A 19,667-nucleotide genomic window follows, 5' to 3' on the forward strand; every position below is an offset into this window, starting at 1 on the left:
CAAAAAATGCTAAATTGTTGTGGACTTGCATTTCTTTTTCCTTTGTTCTTCTCTTAAACACAACCATAGTGCATTTAGGGATTCTTGTACGCTGATTTCCACCATGCTGACACAATAAAATTCTGCTCCCAAAAGGCAGAAGATTGGCTTCAGGTATCAGTGGTGTTAACTTCATCTGGTGGCAATAATAAAATCCACCATGTCTATGCCACATTAAATCACTCAAATTCCTAGAATGTTCCCATGTGATCCTGTCTGATCCTCTCATTTCTGATCTGGTTTTGTTGAAATAACGTAGAGAACTGCTAGTATTTGTCAAGCTCCATTTCAGTCTGAAAACCAGATTATATGAATAATTACAGTGAATGAATGAATAATTATACATTCATTATATATGAAGAATTATAGGAATAATTATAATAATTTAATTATATGAATATCATGCATGTATATGTATATATATGCACGTATATAAAACCATATTTCTAAAAGTGACGATATATAATTTATTATATATGTGACTTAAAATATGTTAATATATGTTTTCATTTCGGTACTCACCCTAAGAAATGCATCTAAGGCCCCATTCTCCATGTATTCTATTACAATCATGACTGGTTTCCCTGAAAGAAAAGACAGGTTTTGTTTGAGAATCTGTTACACAAATGGAGTGCCTTTTTTCGATAAAACACATGTTATTCCTTTGAAGGACTGAATCATTGAGACAACGAACATTTCTGAGGCCTCCAGCACTGTTACTGAGTTCTAATAAGTTCTTAAATGTCTGCATGGAACGTGGTCATGATTCACAAAATTAAACCATACAAATCAAAATGTCAGTGTGTTCTCCTAACTCCTGCTGTGTGAACAGGACTCCGGAATAATGACACTTCAGATAATATGAAAGGACATAAGAAACCTTATCTCTCTGCATGGTCTTTGAGGCTAAATGAAACTAGAAAAATAATATATTTCAAAGTACTTCATCTTTTAATCATGCATGCATCTTAATTTTTTTCCTCAGGTTGTAGCATAAAGTAAGTATTGTTTTAGTTAGTTACACATCAGGAGAAAATCCATTAGGAGTGTGCAGCCTGTTTATAATTTGAATCTTTGACCATGAAAAAGCTAAAGTAATTTCTGCCATTATGTTGTTATTTGACTGACAGATCGAGCCACTGCTTACCTCTGGTAACGACCCCTTCTAAGTGAACAACGTTGGGGTGGTCAAACTGTCCCATGATGCTTGCTTCACACAGGAAATCTCTCCTTTGCTTTTCAGTGTAGCCAACTTTCAGGGTTTTTATGGCTACTGCAACATCTCTCTTGCCAGGAAGCTTTAGACGCCCACTGCACACTTCACCAAACTCTCCTAAAATGAAGTAGATCAATGCTGAATTACTCCGACTATAATATCAATATTCTTTTTAGGCCTTGATTCGACTAGACGCCTAAGTGTGCATTTAAATTTAACATGTGAATGTTTATATTTGAAATGGATTACTTGGGAACACAAAGACAGGCATGTGCTTTAAATGATGTGCTGACTAAGTACCTTACAGAGTAAACACTTCACATTAAGCCAATCTACAGGACTGTTATTTGAGTCTTTTAAAAGACTTGTTAGTAATTTGTTGCATTTTTTCAAAAACAGGAAATAAAAATGAAGTGGCTTTCATAAGAAAATACTATTACAGAAATAGTAATACCATTTCTAAGTGAAAATGTCATTCTGTTCTACATGGTTTCCTTGCTATGTTTAGATCCAATGGTTTTTTTTCTTTCAAAAGGCAGCTCTTTCAGAGCTGCTTTTAATTCAACATCGTTATGGTGTTAAATGAAGCACTACATTATTACCTTCAAGCAGGATAATTTACTTTGCAGATTATGAAATGAAAGGTGTGACTTATAATAATTTTGTTACATTAAACAAACACAAGCAAATGCTGGAAGTTTGTAAAAGGTTCTAAACTGACAGACAATTGGAATTTGAAGAAGCATGTGAAAAAAATGGCCAAACAGCCAGCAAGAATACAAAAAAAAAAAAAAAAAAGCCTCAACAACCATAATTTGGGAGAGGCGTAATTGGACTCCATTGGACAGGAAATAGCATGGAAGCATGCGAGATGTGAAGCTGAATGGCAATACATCTACCTCACTATTATTGAGATTGTGAAAGATTTAAGGATTGTCCCTTTCATCACAGCTGTGTCAGCAGAGAGAGAAAGAGAGATCCCTTATTCCATAGCCAGGAGGAAAAATCTCTTGGGATATACAGGAGAAAAGGGTAGCAACATAAGGGGGAACATCTCTTTAAAAAGAGAAAGATTCATTGCAAAAATATTTAATAATCTGGTACTTTGCAAATTTATGTGGGGTACGGGAGATACAGATCCAAGTCCCTCCTCCAAATCAAATCAAGCCTGAAATTTATCTCCTGCATACCTGCGGAGTGCCTTAACATTAAACTATTGAGTATGCACAAGTATGCAGACACACCTACATCCAAGACATGTTTTAGGGTGAGTGATGAAAAAAATTACTGCATTAGGAAAGACTAACACAGAGAGTTTGATTAGAGAAACCCTTTGGGATATAGACCGAGGTCCTGAGAAACCTGGTGGGATCAGGACTTAAGTGCACATACACACTGGCAAGGTGTCTGGCTGGCAGTGGAGAGAAGTATGCTTGAAAATGGGGTGGAATGCCTGAAGAGGTAGATGTTAAATTGTCCTAATGGATGAGTTCTGAGAAATCTTGTTTAGGACACTGTCACTGTTCCAACACTACTGTTCTCCTGTCACTCCCAACAGCAGAGCTTTCAGAAGGAAAAAAACCCAGTACCTGGGCCTCAGCTTCACAGTTCTCCAGCCAGAAGGGTAGAGCTTTGACCAGACCTTAATATTTCCAACCAACTTGTTTGGGCAAATCTCCACTCAGCACAGCTCGTTTTACAAATCTTATAGGAGATGGCTGCATACAGAATCGAATTCCTCTCCCTCCCGTTCTACGCGAGCTGAATTAAGGTCAGCTCCAATCAACTCCATACACCTCCGCTAACACCGTGCTGTACCCGAGCTAACCGGCCAGAGTACCAGTGTTCCTGCCTGCACCGGTGAGGCATGAGCCCCAGCCGTCCTTGGGCACTGGAGTCACGGTCTGAATATCCATGTCATAGCTATGAGTACCGTGAGGCACAGCTGTTACAGACATACCAACTAGCTGCTCATGCCCTTAGCTTGGTGCCTTAGCCTCCCTCCTGCAATTCATCAGCAATATGGATAACTATTATTGAATTCACCGCTCACCTCACTCACAGCTCCTAGCCACAAGAACTTCCAAAAGGATAACAATTTTCTCTAGCAGTACCTTCCAAAATTGCTTTTGTTCCACGCCGAAAACAAGACGCGAGTATCAGTGTGTGTGTGTGTGTGTGTGATACTTCAGAGCCAGGTAATTAGGATACTTGGCACGGGAGACACTAAGGCTTAACTCCTTTCCAGCTCTCTGTAATCTGATTTTGATTGATTTCCAAAAGCAGATCACTCACTCTCAGGCAAACCAGAAACTTGAACTTGTATGTTATGCGTTTCAGGCCAGGATGCTAGCCAACAAACTACTTTTATTCCCCAGAAAATAGTATATTCAGCTGAAAAGATGCCCCAAAATGATCCAGAAAATGTGACAACAAGAGTGGGAATACTGCACAGCCGCACAGCCACTAGCTCAGCATGTCAACAAGGAAGAAGCTAAAACAAAGCATGTGTGGTATGAACAAGGACTCAACATAGTGGACACCATTTTCTGTATCTGACAGGTGGCCGCAGCGGGATGGTAATGAAAATGTTGGCAAGGAAAGCACATATCCCTCATGCAAATTGAGCACAAGCATACTTGCACCCTGTTTGTCTGAGAGAGACATGGCACCACTCAATAGCTGATGTGGCCAGCATTGCTGATGCATATTGAGACTGCTAAGTGGCTTTTCTGGTGCTGTCCCTAGTAGAAATTCTATATTCTTCTTTGATGTATGAGTTTCAGCTGCTTCTTTGGGTCTTTAACATTCTGTTGTTCCTGGACTGCATTTCATTTCACTCCTATTTGCTATCTACATCAACAGGTCAAAGCCATAGCTAAACCCCATACACAATATGCTTTCACCATAGCGCTTCTAATTAACTTTCTTCTGAATGACTACCGACACACGTTAGGTTTTTTGCTATCAGTTATACTCATTAAAATCAAGAATAAATTCATCTGCAGTCAACAAAATTAACATTCTGGAATTACTCTGTCATAACAGTGAAAATATGTTTTAAGCTGTATTTGCAACTGAAGCATTTTCAGCATTTTGCTCAGAAGGCATCGTCAAAGTCTGACTGAATATATCTTTGTGCTCTGAACTGTTGCTATGCTGGTTTTTAACTTAAAGCAAAAGATAAAGCTCAGTAATTTTTCTATGCTAATCTTGAATTTAAATCTTGTATATTGTGTATTTATTAGAAGACATGCTGCCAGTCTAGCATCACAAAAATTACTAGTTAGCAAGGGCTGGATTCTTATGCTCTTACTCATCTGAAGGAATAATTTGCTCAAGTAGTGCTGTTAATTTCAACGGTACTACTCCTTGATTAAGACATGATTCAACATGAGTGAGGTTACTTTAAAGAGGCATTGTGAATTCAAAGCGTAAAGAATTTTTTACTGGTAGACCAGCTTATTTTAGAGATATTTCTTCTTCTCTTTTTAAATAATACCACAGTATGTAATTTACAGTGCATGCCAAACTACAGGGTGATTTTAAAAGTATTCTGCTAATACTTTTATGAAACAACAGGAAAGCAAAAGAACATTTCCTCCAGGAATCCAAAGTATTTGATATTTTTCTTACCCGTGGAAACTTAATTTCACTACATGGAGTAGTGCAATAAAAATGTCACGTATCTTATTAATGCAAACAAATGAAACTGCCTTTTTAGAGCATGAACACCATGGCTTAAGTAGGTGGTAGACAGTTCAAGAGGAAGAAAAGCAATGTAATGCTGGTGCAATTACAATCAGTCATGAGAAGTTAAACAATAACTTTTTGTATTCATAAAATATCAAAAAGAAAAATGGTAGAACAAAAAACAGCCTTGGGGAAGATTTTGTTATACAGAAATGAGACCTTCCTAGTCTCTATTTAAGATTTTGTGCTGCAGCCAGTTTTCCTTACTCACAAGAACAAAAATTCAGAGGTCAAGAAGCCCTCTTGCAAAAGGAAAGCGAGCAGAATTTGCACTCGTGCCTAACACCTTTACTCTGACAGTAAATAATAGGCAGCAAAACTGCCCCCCTTCCCCCAATTACATTTTTAACAGCAGATACAGAATTAGAAACCCACAAGCTTTCAATGTCAAGCAAGACTCTTCATTTACTTATTTATTTGTTTTTTGTTGTTTCCCCCCCCATTTGTTTTTACATTTTAGAAGCGAGTGCAGCTTCGTTGCTCTTAACCACTCCAGCAAATGCAAAAAGTTCTTCTATACCTGAGGTATAATTATTTGCCTGTCATTATGATGTATGAGTTTCGATCCCAGCTAAATGGAACAGTTGAATCAGGAAGCCACGGCAGCCTTACCTGCACCAATCACACGCTCAATTTTAATACAAGAGGCATCTAGCTCCTTGGCGAATTGATGGACAGCTCTATTTGGGTCCTCGTAGGTTTCAGGGTCAATGTAGGTTTTGGTGCCTGGAAATTTAACTGTAATGATGTAAGAAAGCATGACTGTGATGAAGCAAAGGCACTTATTGTGCAGTCAGCCCAGGAATTTCATTATGCAGAGTGCTCCTTGGAAGAGCAAACCTGCTTCCACACTGCCTGAGTCAGAGCCGCTCCGAGAGGCAACCTTAGTTTTAGGCATCATCTGCAAGCATGTTGACACAAGTACACAATCCCATCTCTAAAAATGACTAACATTAGCATTTGCATCTCCACCTTGAAGTGAAAGAAGTAATAAATATTAAATAGCGTTCAATGGAATAAAATGCAAGGGTTGAGTGGGAGCAAAAATAAAGCAGGGGAAGGGGTGTAAGAGCAGCAGAGGAGGTTAAACTTTCTTTTTTGTGCAAGGACAGCTTATCTTCTTTTCCCAGGTTGTGTAAACAGCATTTCTTTATGTTATCTCTGTCTTCTAGTGGGATTTGAAAGGCTCCTCCACCTACTTCAATTTGCTTAAATTATTGAATATAATATTATTTACAGACTGTGGCAAAAGCCAAGCTAAACTATTCACAGCACTTAGAATTTATATCCTGAGGTACGTTTCTTGCGGTAGAACATGAACATGAGAAACACTTGTAGCCAACTTGTGAAGGCATAGGAAGGGAAAGCGGGCTCTGTGGCACAATTATTCCCTTTCTCAAGGACCTAAGTGAATAATATGCAGCAACTTGGTTTTTGCTCTCTCTTTCTCCAGTATATAGCACTTAGTAGAACTCAGGCAGCATAGTGCTCTGGCCAGCATATAGTTTTTTCCCTTGGTTTGATGCTGATTCAGGAAGATTATTTTTTACCCCTCTGGTGAAAGTAGAAACTTCTGGTGAAAGTAGAGCACCCCTTGGAATCTATTAACGAAGCTATTTTTATGAAATAAATTTGGCTCACAAGGATTACAGTCCTGAACTTTAATTAAATCAGTGAACTAAAACTCAATATGAAAATGTAAGAATGTTCCTCTACTAATTGATACACTGATATACAAGAATAGGATCAAAAGTCAATACAAAACATAAATAATTTATGGTTGCTTTGTAATCTTTTAATTGAATATAAAATATTTTAAATTTGAAAATATATTGAAAAATAGCTTAATAATCATGTATTTATGTTTTAGATGCTATTACTGACCAAAAAACCCCCAGACCCTCATAACAAGGAAAAAGCTAGAGAAATTGTTTGAGTAATCTAATGAATTTACATGCAGAGAAATTATTTGAAATGTTGCCCAGATGTTATTATCTACCATATTATGTATTTAAATAGATGTTCTTCCAATTGTATCGATAATGCTACAGATTTTTAAAATGATAAATATTTCTTTCTTAAAACCAAAAATGACTAGAAAAAATGAGAAGAAAGCAATAGGTTAACGACCTATAATAGTGCTTTCAGGCAGGGAGATGGAGAAGGAGCCATCCTCTGGTGTTTGTGATAAGGGTCCCGGAGTGGAGGTAACCTTGCGAATCTCAAGTGGGCCTCTGATGGTTCTTTATTCAAGCTGTCATAAAACATTTTGACAGGCCAAGGCCATCCTGGCATACCAATGTGAAATAATGCTGGCCTGGCTTTGAAGACATTGTTAGATGAAAATGGTAGGAGGAAACCAAATATAAATCTGAATTGCTTAACTAAACTCCTCCATTGTACTTGTATCTTCAAGTGTAGCACTTGAGGTCACAGAGAGTTGAGGGGGACTGAAACGAAATATATGATACTCTATTAAATAAAGTGCTTTAAAACCTGCTTTTAAAAAATGGTTACTTGCAAGTTTTTATGTTAAGTAAGTGTTTGTTGTAAATTACTTTTTTGAAAATCCAGTCTGGTACCTCAGCACAGAAAAAGGTTGTCTAGATGTTATGGAGCAAAAGGACACCAAACTGGTGTTCACAGCCCTGCGACCAAGCTGGTGACCACAGCACTGGGTTCCATCTCCTTCTGTTACCAAACACATTTAATCACTAAACCTTCAATCAACAGATGATGAAAAACTAGCTTGGTAAAAAGTGACTTCTATTTCGTGCTATGATTTTTAAAAGACTGTGTATACTGACTGTTCCGACTGATTTGCTGGATAACCAGATTTCTTGAGAGTAAAATGAGGGAAGTGAACACTTATTTAGTCTCACCATTTCTGGATCAGCTATTAATCATTAAGTGGCAGCTTTCATATTAATTTGCTTACACTTTTACTGAAACAAAAAATGTCACAAATAATGGAGATGAAGAAAGGAATTATTTAGCTAGCATATTCCTTTTGTTTATATACTGACATACAAGAATACATAGTTGATCTTTTCCTTCAAGGACATAATGGGGATTTTAAAAGTGAAAGCAGTAGCTCTTCTGAAGACGTGAAAAGCTTATAATGCATCTATGAGAGGCAAATTTCAAATCCATCACTCCCAGAATAGTAACGTTTAAGTAACATTAGATTTTTGATGAATTCTTTAAAATCAGCTGCACTGCAAAGTGCATGATAAATAATTCTTATCCTATTATTATTTCCTACCTTTCTTGCGCAGATTATGAATTGATTGACTAAAGCTGCAGTGATGTTACAGTTTAGTTTAATACTGACTGCATTTAAATGAAATTATTTAGGTAGCAACACACCCAAACTCAGGAAGTATGAACAAATTCCAGCTGGTCTGATTTTTTCAGGGCAGAAAGGTGAAATAGAAACCTTGATCTGATTTTGAGTGGAGCTTTGGCTAGAACTACCCATTTAAAGAGGCATACATTGAGAAGCTGCTGCAAAGTTGTGACTCGTGGCTACTTCATTCTCCAAGTGACATTACATTTTCATAATAGCTCATGATTTTAACATATGTAAAATAAGATAAACCATATTGCTTTCATAAAAAAAAAATCTGATGGATTTAAGCTACAGCTGCAATTATTGGTAGACAACAAAGGCTACATACAGCATAGCATGGCTAAATGGCAAGTTCTACTGATATGAGAGTTATCAGGTATGAGAGAAGACTGGAAACCCAGACATTGTTCTGTGTCAGAACTTATATTCAGTTTAATTCTATTATGTGATTTTGCAATTTTGCATGCTCAAAATCATTTTGCAACTTAGTTTTACCATACTTCCTGAGTTAAAGACTGATTCTAAAAGAAAGGAAAACATTTTTTTTTCTCATGTCAAAATGAAATTACAACTGAAATGAGAAAGGGCTAATATAATAAAGATTTTTAAACAATATTTTGATAAAAATGAAACTATTCTTGCATAAGCCTTCCTCTCCTCTGAAATTTTCAGTTGTCATTAACCCAAGAAAGATGTATTTTATTTAATTTTCCCCGTGTTCTAGCGTAAGTTCAGATGGTAGCTGTGATTTTAACGTGAGGCTTTAGGTGCTATTCTTCGCTAGGCAAGTGATTCTAGAACACAGAACAGTAATGAAGTAGCTGACCTTTCTTTTCATATTAAATATTTTATTTTTAAGGACATTGTTTTGTAAATATTGATGCTACCATATTCACAGCAACAGAAAACAGCTTCATTGTTAGGGTGATGCAGTGACCCACACTTTCTTAATCTGAAGTTTGCCTGAGTTAAAGATCATATAGTCACTTAGCCAAAAGTCTCTCAAATACTGCACCTCAGAGGGATCATTAGGATGGTGTGAAACATGTATTCAAAGCAACCAAAAGAAAAAAAAAAGCAGAATGAAAACAACAGTATATCATACACATGTATAGAAATAAAACCATCTGTGTGAGCAATGTTGACTTTAATCTGCATTCCTTTTGTGTAGGTCACATTTTTAGAGTGTTTAACTTCCTACTTGCTATTTACACAGCATTTTTTAATTTCTTATGGCTTTGTCTTTCATGGAGTGTTGTTTTAGTATTGTCTACACTATTGCAGTTGGGAATTTTTGGAAGGGGGAAAAAAAAGCAAAACACTTACAGTGAAAGTAAAGTTCTTCATCCCCTTCTTGATCAGCTTTACTATAGCCGCAATGCCTGAAAAGAAAGACACCAGTTTTACTCGTAAATTATGATTTACTTCCTCACATCTAAAGTCCTGACAACATCAGTTCTGCAGGCTGGGATTTTCAGGCGCTGAGCACCTAACTCGTGTAGGCCCTTTGAAAGTTTCAGCTATAATTCTCTTGACAGCAGAGTTTTAAATAAATCACGAACAGTTGCAATCAAAAGGCTTTTGTATCAAATACCAGTTGGGACAGGTCCTAAAGAGAAAATTCTAGTTCTGGTGAAAAGCTTCTATGGATAAAACAGAGGATTAAAGAACTTCAAAGTAGAACACTGTTTTACATGAGGTTATTCTTAAACTTACTGCTGTGCCTCTTTTTCTTGAATATAAAGTCATTTAAAGGCTGATCAGATAAAGTGTCAGACTTCTCCACGTGAGAAAACTGAACAGAAAGATGGACTTTGAGGGGTACAGCTAAAGAACCTGCTAGGGGTTCCTTTTACAGCACATTTACATAGGAAAAAAGGAACATCTTGATTAAAGTGTGTCTTGCCAAAGTAAGAGGACAAACTGTATAATTGATAACAGGATTTAAATGAAAATTGTCCTTACTAAAAATGACTTCTGTTTCAGGTTTGCAAATTACTATCCCAGATTAGACTATGTCTCAAGAGTTCACAAGAGCAGGGTCAGATGTGCTTATGCCTATGCAAGGTGCAATACCTTCGCCCGATGATGAATCCAAACACCATGAAGACCAAAATGATGGTTCCTGCCACAGCAACCACAGCTATGATAATAACAGGATTCTGTTCACTGGAAACAGCCGTGGCTACAGACGGAGCACAGAGAAGAGATTAGTTTAAAATTATTCCCTACAAAGGAACTGCAAAAAATTAAGACAACCATCATGAGTTGCAGACTGTTAGTTTACCTTTGCCTGAAACCATTACATTGACAAAGTTACTCTAAATAAGGGCCTCCATTGGAAATTCATCCAAATGCTGGATGAGTTAACGATCGTCTGCAGGGAATAAAAAGGAGCTATGCTGGAATTGACTTGGCCAAAGTGATGCAGCCATTAGCCAAAAGCCAGCACCAGCACCAGCCACTTCCACTCCATCCTACTGCTGCACTGCCTTCTGGTTTTGCTCAGTGGTTGACCCGTTCCTAAAAGGGAAGAGCTGGATATCCCTGTAAGGGCGGACGGTAGGAGAATAATCCCTGAAGAGCTCTGCTTCTAGCCTCCCCTCTAAAACTGGTTGATACGACTTTGATGATACCCAAGGAAATAGTGTCTTAACTATAAGAAGAATGTTTGAGATGAAACACTATCTATTAAGACAGATGTCCTGGTTAGCATGTTTCTATCTTTTACTGCTATTAATCATTGTAAATTGCTATTATTACTTCTGATTTGTTTCTGTTAGCAACAAAAAGGTACTTCCACATATACAAAGCGGAATTTTCCATGCTTCAGAGATTTACATGCTAAAATTATAGTTCTTTTTATTCAGATATGCCAATGCTATTAATATATGCAAATGTATGCATGTCACATTATCGTAAACTAAGGATGTCAATACTTAGTGTGAGAAACCTCAAGGTTTGTTAAATACATTGCTTGCCTGACATCTAATGAGGGTGGCCATGTACTCAGTTGCATTAAATGAGCACAGCTCTACTGAACTCTGTGGAGCTATGCTGGTTTGTAACAGTGAGGATCTAGCCCAAGGGACTAAGAACAAAGGACGAGACATCAGGCAGTGATGCTGAGCAAGGGACTGTGAAAGTGTGAGTCATCTGGAAGCAGCAGAGAGATAAAAGAGAAAAAAAAAAAAGGAAACCCAACTGATAGCTGATTAACTAAATTGTAGATGGTATGTTAATATAGTTAACTGCTGGTAGTGGTAACTGAACAGGAATGTCTCCATGAGGATTTTATGAATTCCACAGAATCAAGGTCCTGTTGCAGACTTCAGAGGTTCCCACAGAAACAAATAAACCAGTCTTTTCTTTGCTCTGTCTTGGGAGAAGTGAGCCAATCAACGTGATATATTTTGTCTCTGACACTGACCTGTACCAACTGCTTCTCCCCCAAAATAATAAACCCCTTGTTACACTACACAGATACAGAATAATCTGCACTGGGGGGAAGTCCCCCCATCCCTCCTCTTCAGTTTTATTTCCTAAAGAAACTTTGTAATTTTTGTATGTTCTACCTAATGCAGATGAGGAAGATCTCATTATTCATATCAGTCTTTAACTGAAAAGAACAAATGCTTATCTTTGAGTTACTATAACTTTCTGAGATACCCAGGTCAGTAGGACACTACTGCATGCCTGCATATATCCCAATTGTGGAACTTTTAGGAAATCAGTGGTGACTATCTCGTGCAAGAGTGTAGGGGCATAAGTAATACAACTCAGTTCCTGTAACATCACCAGGCCATCAAAGCGGACAATCCCAAACAATGTCAAATTCATGTAAAATAAATACAGCATTTCCTAAAACTGTTCCCTTCTCTCTTTGAACTGGAGTGCAAACCTCACTTGGAAGTCAAGAAGAGGCAGCATCCTGTCACAATGGCCAGGGTGCGGAGCTGCATCCATCTAACAGTTTGGAAAAACACCCAGCGCAGCCTGTCACCTAATCTAGCAGCCAAGTTGAGTGCATGGAGGTTGACATATGTGAGTGGGTTGCTCTGCATAACTGCCTCACAGATCTTGGGTACTGGCACATGCTGGAAGCAAACTGAGGGTGTTATTTGGGCTCTGGAAAATGGTGGGGACATGGAACACTGGCCAACTGGTAAGATAGGTGGGATGCAATGTATGATTTATTTTTACATCTTTAAGAAAAAATAAAGGTCTGGTTGTAGGCATGGTCTGGTATGAATTCAGCAGTCTAAGACATCTGCCTCTTTTCAGGTACTCTGTGCTGCTTCTCTCTTCTGTGTGATGAACTCAGTCTGTTAGTGTAAGGGTCAATCAGAGCCCAGCTACTGGAATGATCACTGCGGTTGGGCAGAAATAAAGATGCTAGAGTGTCCTTAGAGGAATGATTTTGGGGTGCAGATAATCCTTTCAGGGGGTGCACGGCACGGTTACCTGTCACTGGTGCTGCCACAGTGGAGATGGCAGGGAACCCCCAGCAGGACAGGGAAGCCTGCCCTGGCCTCTGCTTAAACCGTGCTCACCCTCAGAGTGCGAGACGGGGACCTGGTGCTGCGACAGTCAGCTACAGCTGACACCTAATCTGACGTTACGGTAGTTGCATATCCAAACGAATGAGGCAATGCTTAATTTAAAAGAGTTAAAACCACCTTTTAAGTACATAGTCGTAGGGAAGGGGGTGGATATCCGAACACTCCAGGGGATTTAAAAAGGCAGATCAGCTGTAAAAGCTGTGCTGCTCCTCCAGCAGCATTTTCTCATGCAAGCAACCTGAAATGTATGATCTCCAGAAAAGAATTCCTGATGAAGTCCACCATGAAAACTTCAAAAATAAACTGGATTCATGTAGGCCAAATATTACTTTCTTAAGTAGTCTTCTTTATTTCTTCTATAAAAATTTGTAGTACTGTTATTTGAGATATTAGGAATAAATTTTACATCTGCTTATTACTTCAGCCTCACTTGATTTAAACTGATTCATGGCAAAAGGAAAAAGCAAAGTCTTCTTGATTCCAGGTTGTGCTGAGTCCTTTTACTTTAACAGTGAGAGCTGTAACAAGTGGCAAAATCCCCTTTAGCTACAAAAAGCACAGGATCATCTTTAGATCACTGGCTAAAAGTCATGTAACATAACTTTTAAATACCTCAGTGAATCAAAAGATAAAATTATCACTTAAGTGATATTTTATGTATTTGTATTTTCTCCCTGAGGGACTTCTGTCTCTAATAACCAGCAATGATTTCAACAAAAAAATATAATGATTAAAGTACTTTGACCCATGGCAAACACAGTATAGAATAGAAATATCCTGCCTTTATAAAGCATTTTGACTTCATAATTTTGAAATTTTTACATAAATATGTATGCAATGCCCAACATGTATGATATGTGCAAATACAGGTATAAAATATGTATATTTTACATATCAGATAATATTAATATAATGGACGTAGTTCCTCAAATATTGAAAAGTGGCCATGCAGTTTCTATCACAATTCATAAACTGGAGCATAATACAAAACTCTACTTAATCAACAGCACCAACCAAAAGGTGCCAACCAGTTGAAGTGCGAGGAGAAATGCAGGTAGGCAACATGACTAGCTGACTGTGATGGTCACTATCTATATTCTTACATACATAAATATATGTGTGTGTGTATATTTTCTTACTATATATATATTCTTAAAATACTTTGACACATTTAAAAGCTGCATTCAAAAATCCACTGGAATAACGAGAAGCCAATGCCCCTAAACTGTAACATAGCACTGGTTTACTGCTTGCCTGTACAGTACTTCACTTGAGGTATATTTCCTAAAAATGATGCAGTAAAGGTCTTCCTTTAAAATGTTAACAACAGACTAATTTGATTAGCCTGCAAGTTCTGATAGAACTACAAATAAAATATGAGAAACAAATATTTTTGTGTAAAACCATTCTAGAAGAATTTAATGGAATTTACTATCTTTTTACCAACATTGTAATTATTTCTGAAAACCATATATGGAAAATTGTGGAAGCTTATCCTTGATGGGAATTATATTCTACAATGTCCTCTCAAGATAATGGAAAAGATACCGCTTTTAAAATTTTCTTTAATGAAAGCACAGAACATTTTACACGGCATGTCAAAACACAAAGCTGGCCTGTGACAAGAGAAAAATCTGCTGTGCATACTGGCCAAGTACGTTGCTGGTTTATTTGCAGTTTTTCATCACCTGAGTCAGAGGGTACATGAGCGCGGTCAGTGATGCATTTATTCTAGGATTTCCTAATCTTCCATATGTTGACCAAACTCCAGTCAAGACTGTTCACCTCTGAAATTGCCTTTGCTAATCTTTGCAGCTACCAGTATGCTTACATTCAGTAGATAAAAATTACTCAGGTAATTAAGGAAATACTGGGGAAACATTTTGTTCTACTAAATTTAAACCACTATGGACAATAAATTAGCTAATTAGCAGAAACTTATGACAGACTTTTAATTTGTTTTCCAGAAATCTACTCAAAATAAGAAATTACTTCTGGCTGTACCTCAGGCTCCCATTCTGCAAAATGGGCATTGTGCTACTGACTCTTTCTAAAGCAGAACTCTATGGATGGAAAGTATGCTACCAGACACAGAGCTAATAACATTAGTAATGACAGTTTATTACTGTTATTATGATAATTACTATTTCAATTATGTCTATTAGATATGTGGTATTATTCATTACTGATAGTTCTCATATTCTTTGTGGAACCAAGGTGGAATCAAGACCTAACTACTGTGTTTTAAGAATACCCACAAATTCTTCAGGTGACACCTGGCTGCAATTAATAAGATGCAATAGTGTGTGTCTGCACCTTTAGAAGACAGGCTGCAGAGAGTGCAGTGAGCAGAGATGGCATCCATACCCTTTGAACCTGTAGGCTATGTATTCTCAGCTCCAAATCTGGCTGACCTGCTGTCAGGCAGGTCGACCTGAAGCAAATGACCCAAAATAGAGTCACCAAATTTGGGTCTGCGACAGAGTGGTGAAGCTGCCAGGGACACAGGCAGTTCCCGTGAACGGGCTCACGGCTGCCAGGTCTCAGTGATGGAAGAATTTCTTTCTGAAGACCCAAAACGTGAAAGATTTTCTCTAAGCATGCACGCACATATCTACATTGCCGAGGAAAAAAGGCATCAGTGTGATTTTTAGACAAATAAGGGCACAAGATTGGTTTCAGCATCAAGGAAAGATCAAGCTCTCCCAAAATGTTATCCCTCTGCTGGGATGTCACAGCCAGATTCTCTGGTGTACTCTACTGAGAGATCTTGTACTTCAGCTTCGCAGTTTCTTTGTGAGTGTTTTTGAGAGGTTGTTTTTTCTTTACACAGCTTAAAACTTAGTACATGAGCCTTGAAGAAACCTAGTGTCTTTGAGACCTCTGTTTCTTTACTAAATCAAGTTGAAACTAGCCAAAGAACTCAAAAGACACTGAAGATGGTTATACAGCTTAACCAAGACACACACATAAACCAAATTATAAAGAGTTTTCTCAGGAAATCGAACAGGGAAAAAATGACCTGGAGAACCCTCTGTGGGCTGAAATCTCCTCTTCCTTCCTCTCCCCAGTTACAGAAGAATCTAGTAGAGTTACTCAGCTCATCACTACTCACTTCTCTTGGAGGGGGCAAGAGGTTTGTATTTGAATGAAAAAAACCTATTTTTCTTTGCGTTAGAAGGACATCAGAGGAGAAGAACCTGATATGTTACAAATCTTCTCCAGCTAATTATAAAAGTGTAATTTGTAGCTCTATGGTAAAACAACTAATTGAAGCTCATCCTTCAAAATACAGTGACAAAAATCCACCTTCATGTAGAGCTTCATTCTTTCTAGTTTTAATAATATTACCTATGAGTCTTTCCTTTCTTGCTTTACTTACTACTTCTATTGAGAGTATTAATTTAGTGTAAATCTAATTGTTTACCTGTGGCTTCTTCTAGTGTGGCAACATCCAGTCTGGGGCTGTAATTTCCATAACCAGCAGCAGTAAAAGCACGAATCTGGAAAACATACACTGTTCCTGGCTTTAGGTTATTAATGGAAGCTGAAGTGGACTTGGTTTTCACTGTTGAATAGGTCCTCTCCCTTTGATCCTGAAAACAATAAGACGAAAGATTAAATGACATTTACAGGTCAGATTTTATCATAGTTGCACATCAGCAATTGACTGCCAGCCTGGGTAGTTTATTTCAATTTGTCGAATGCTTTTTTCCCTAACATAAAAAATAAAGCATACTCTGTGGAGTACTACAAAACACTGTCAATGCAATGAGGAGCTCTAAGTGAAACATAAAATTCAAATGGGATGCTCATGTTGTTACTCATAAAACATCCAGACATAAAATGATTGCTTCTTTGGCTTTGATTACATTTTATGAAATTTTGATGAGAAAATAGCTTGACCGCAGCTTTCCAGGTGGATCTGTGGGGTCTGAACAGTTCAAGGACAGGGAAATCTGTTCTTTCATGGTAAGAACACCATTCCTTTTTACCTTCCAATACCTTTAAAAATTCCAGTACTACCAATGTATAACTGGCTGGATTTTGCACCAAATTCCGAGGTCCTTAACTCAGTTTTCACTTAGCATTTTATCTCCAGCTTTTAGTCTTTTCTCAGGTTTTGACTCTATGACATCAAGAAGAACCCAGGGAAAGAAGCTCAGTATGACACCTCTCAAATTTGAAGCTGTAAGATTACAAACCCTATGAGTAATAACTCACTTTCAACCACCACAAAAGCTGTATCACAGATCATTACAGTATTCAAAAAGCTCTACTTATTCATCACATTTACTGATCCAGATTATCTTTCAGCATAGATATGTGCAGCCCTGTTGATTTTCAGTGGCAGATGCAACCCTGATTTGAAGGGCAGAAGAGATGAATTAACCAACCATCTGAACGCACCACATGACCAGAGAAGCATGAGCCGTATGAGGCAGCGCTAATGAGACGGATACAGAGGGAAGGAATAAATCTGTAACTCATTTCAATAGTATTTCACCAGCTAAAAATGATGGAGAACTTCCCCCTTGCAGTCAGTAAAGCAGCAAAGGCTTTTTGCTGAGACAGAGGGTTAAATACAACATACATGATTTCTTTTCTGAGATTCAGTAATCACTTCTCCTGGGTCTTGCCCAGTCTGTCATTTAAGCAAGCCCGCTGGCTCGGCTAGCAACAATTTTTCATATCTTCTCCAAGAGGGTTTAAATCATCTGTAAGTGAGGACCATGGTGGAATGTATGTTGGTATGTGAGAAAGAACAGGAATGCTTGGGAGATGAGAAACAAGTGTAAAGAAACATAAACAGTCAGGTTCGGGACTGTAAGCCACAGTGGAATTTCAGAGTTTGGGTTTTGATGCATAAATGAGGCTTATTTGAATTGCCAACAGTTCTTGTATTCAAAATAAGTAAGTAACAAAGAAATTAAAATAACCTGCACCAGAAATCTCACAGGACAGGCTTACTTGGGAGATTTCAGGCAGTTTCCATTCCAGCTCTAGCCAGAAGTGAGAGGTGAAAAAAAACACTTATCAGAATATTTCAGAACCACAAAAATGTTTGATTCAATTTGGCTCTGAAAAGAGCTGAAAGTTTAGATCTTTTTTTTTTCTTTTAAACTAATGGAACAAAACTTAAACTGCCTCTGTTGTTCTGAGCAAGAAGCTTATGAAGTACTTCTCAAGCTGAACTGCATTATTTTGGAAGGAAGACAAGCATTTGAGCATTTGTGTTAATATTGTCTCACTGAATTAAAGGTATATAGTCCAGTTTATCTGTGACTGTTCGTAGGATGAGCTGCTTACTCTCTCTTATTCATTTCACACTAATAAGTATAATACTGGTAGGTTTCCCTCCTTTACTAAAGACCTTTAACATCAGTTCTTGTCTTTGCAAACATAGGAAACTGGCAATTAAATTCTGGTGCTTATTTAAAGTAACATGAATATATAGGGAAAATAATAAAAGCCACATTCTAAAAGCTATCATTATATGAAAAGTCTAGTATCTTGATCATTTTTCTGTCATTTTCCACTACCTATTTAAATAAATTAGTTTATTTTAACAGGTTAGAAACTACTCTGCAGATTAAAACCCAAGTTTTAATTTGTAATTTGTTTTTTTAAGGTTTTTTTTTTGTGCAGTGAACAGTTTTGCCTTTGGTGAATACGTAAGCTTTTTTTTTTTTTTTTTTAATGTATGGGCTTTATTTGTGTGTGTGCGCACACAGATATGCTTGGGGAATAAAAATTACCTGCTAAAATTAGTAAAATATCTTTAAAAAATTGTTTAGCTATCTGTACATATCTGGTAAATTTTATTATGTCACTAAAGTGAACAACTTAAACTGGGAGCTAGCATCAACAAATAAACATGTTATACCCTTCCCAGATCATATAAAGATCTTTTGGTAAGTATATTTGTGTAATTCAGCACTGAAAATTAGATGTGACACTTGATATTATATCCAATCTGGTCTGAATTTACCTAATTCTATGCTACCCAATAAGCTGACATGCTCTTTTTGATACAGAGGTACTATTACCTTGTTTGCAGAGATGAAATGTCTTCACAAGTGATCACAAAGGAGCTCCTTTGTTCATTTCTTTGCATTTTAATTCTTTCTTTTTTCTCCCAGCATGTTTTATAAAAATTAGGAATATGTTACGTGTTGCAGTAAATTTCCCAGGGAATCTGGAGGAGTCACACTTGGTCTGAGTCCCATGACAAATATATAGCTGCACAACCTGCCTTCACTCTGCTTTCATCCAGCTTACGGTTGCATGTGGCCCTACTTATATGCTTGTCAGAATTTTTTTATTCTGGAGTACTTCAAAGTTATCATGAATGTGGGCCTAGACACGCTGAAATGAATGGCAAAACTCGGACTGACATCAATAAGACTGCAATTTCACTCTACCAGAAACAGAGATCACTTCATCTACTATTGAAAAGCAGCCCTCAATTCATTATTGTGTTGAGAGAACAAGTGAAAAATAAATTCCACAATGCTGGGACTTTTTAAAAGGACAAATAAGGAATATTTATCAGCTGAAACTGTAGGAAGTGCTTGGGAAGTTTTCAGACATCGAGTTGAAGCTGGCCAGCTCATACGGAAATACCAAATGCAGTCAAAAGTTGTATTATTTGATATATCATCTCAAGACTGGAATTACAGTGACACCGAAGGAAATGAAACAAGCTTTAAACACAATGTAGAAGAGACAGGAAAATGACAAC

The 19,667-nt window shown here is 37.5% G+C and overlaps 1 protein-coding gene across 4 annotated transcripts in view; it reads right to left on the reverse strand.

The window, feature by feature from the left end:
- EPHA7 (EPH receptor A7) overlaps window positions 1-19,667 on the reverse strand; it is a 162,355-nt gene that overhangs the window by 22,052 nt on the left and 120,636 nt on the right. For 3 of the 4 annotated variants that reach the window (XM_075046633.1, XM_075046635.1, XM_075046631.1), the window contains exons 7-12: window positions 16,350-16,518; window positions 10,437-10,545; window positions 9,687-9,742; window positions 5,621-5,746; window positions 1,187-1,372; window positions 562-623 (exon numbers count right to left, since the gene is read on the reverse strand). In XM_075046633.1, coding sequence (XP_074902734.1) covers window positions 562-623; window positions 1,187-1,372; window positions 5,621-5,746; window positions 9,687-9,742; window positions 10,437-10,545; window positions 16,350-16,518 — 708 coding nt within the window. The remainder of the gene's footprint in view (window positions 1-561; window positions 624-1,186; window positions 1,373-5,620; window positions 5,747-9,686; window positions 9,743-10,436; window positions 10,546-16,349; window positions 16,519-19,667) is intronic. The other variant, XM_075046632.1, reaches the window with a different exon arrangement.

Source organism: Buteo buteo, chromosome 15, assembly GCF_964188355.1.
Source record: "Buteo buteo chromosome 15, bButBut1.hap1.1, whole genome shotgun sequence".
Classification (NCBI taxonomy): domain Eukaryota; kingdom Metazoa; phylum Chordata; class Aves; order Accipitriformes; family Accipitridae; genus Buteo; species Buteo buteo.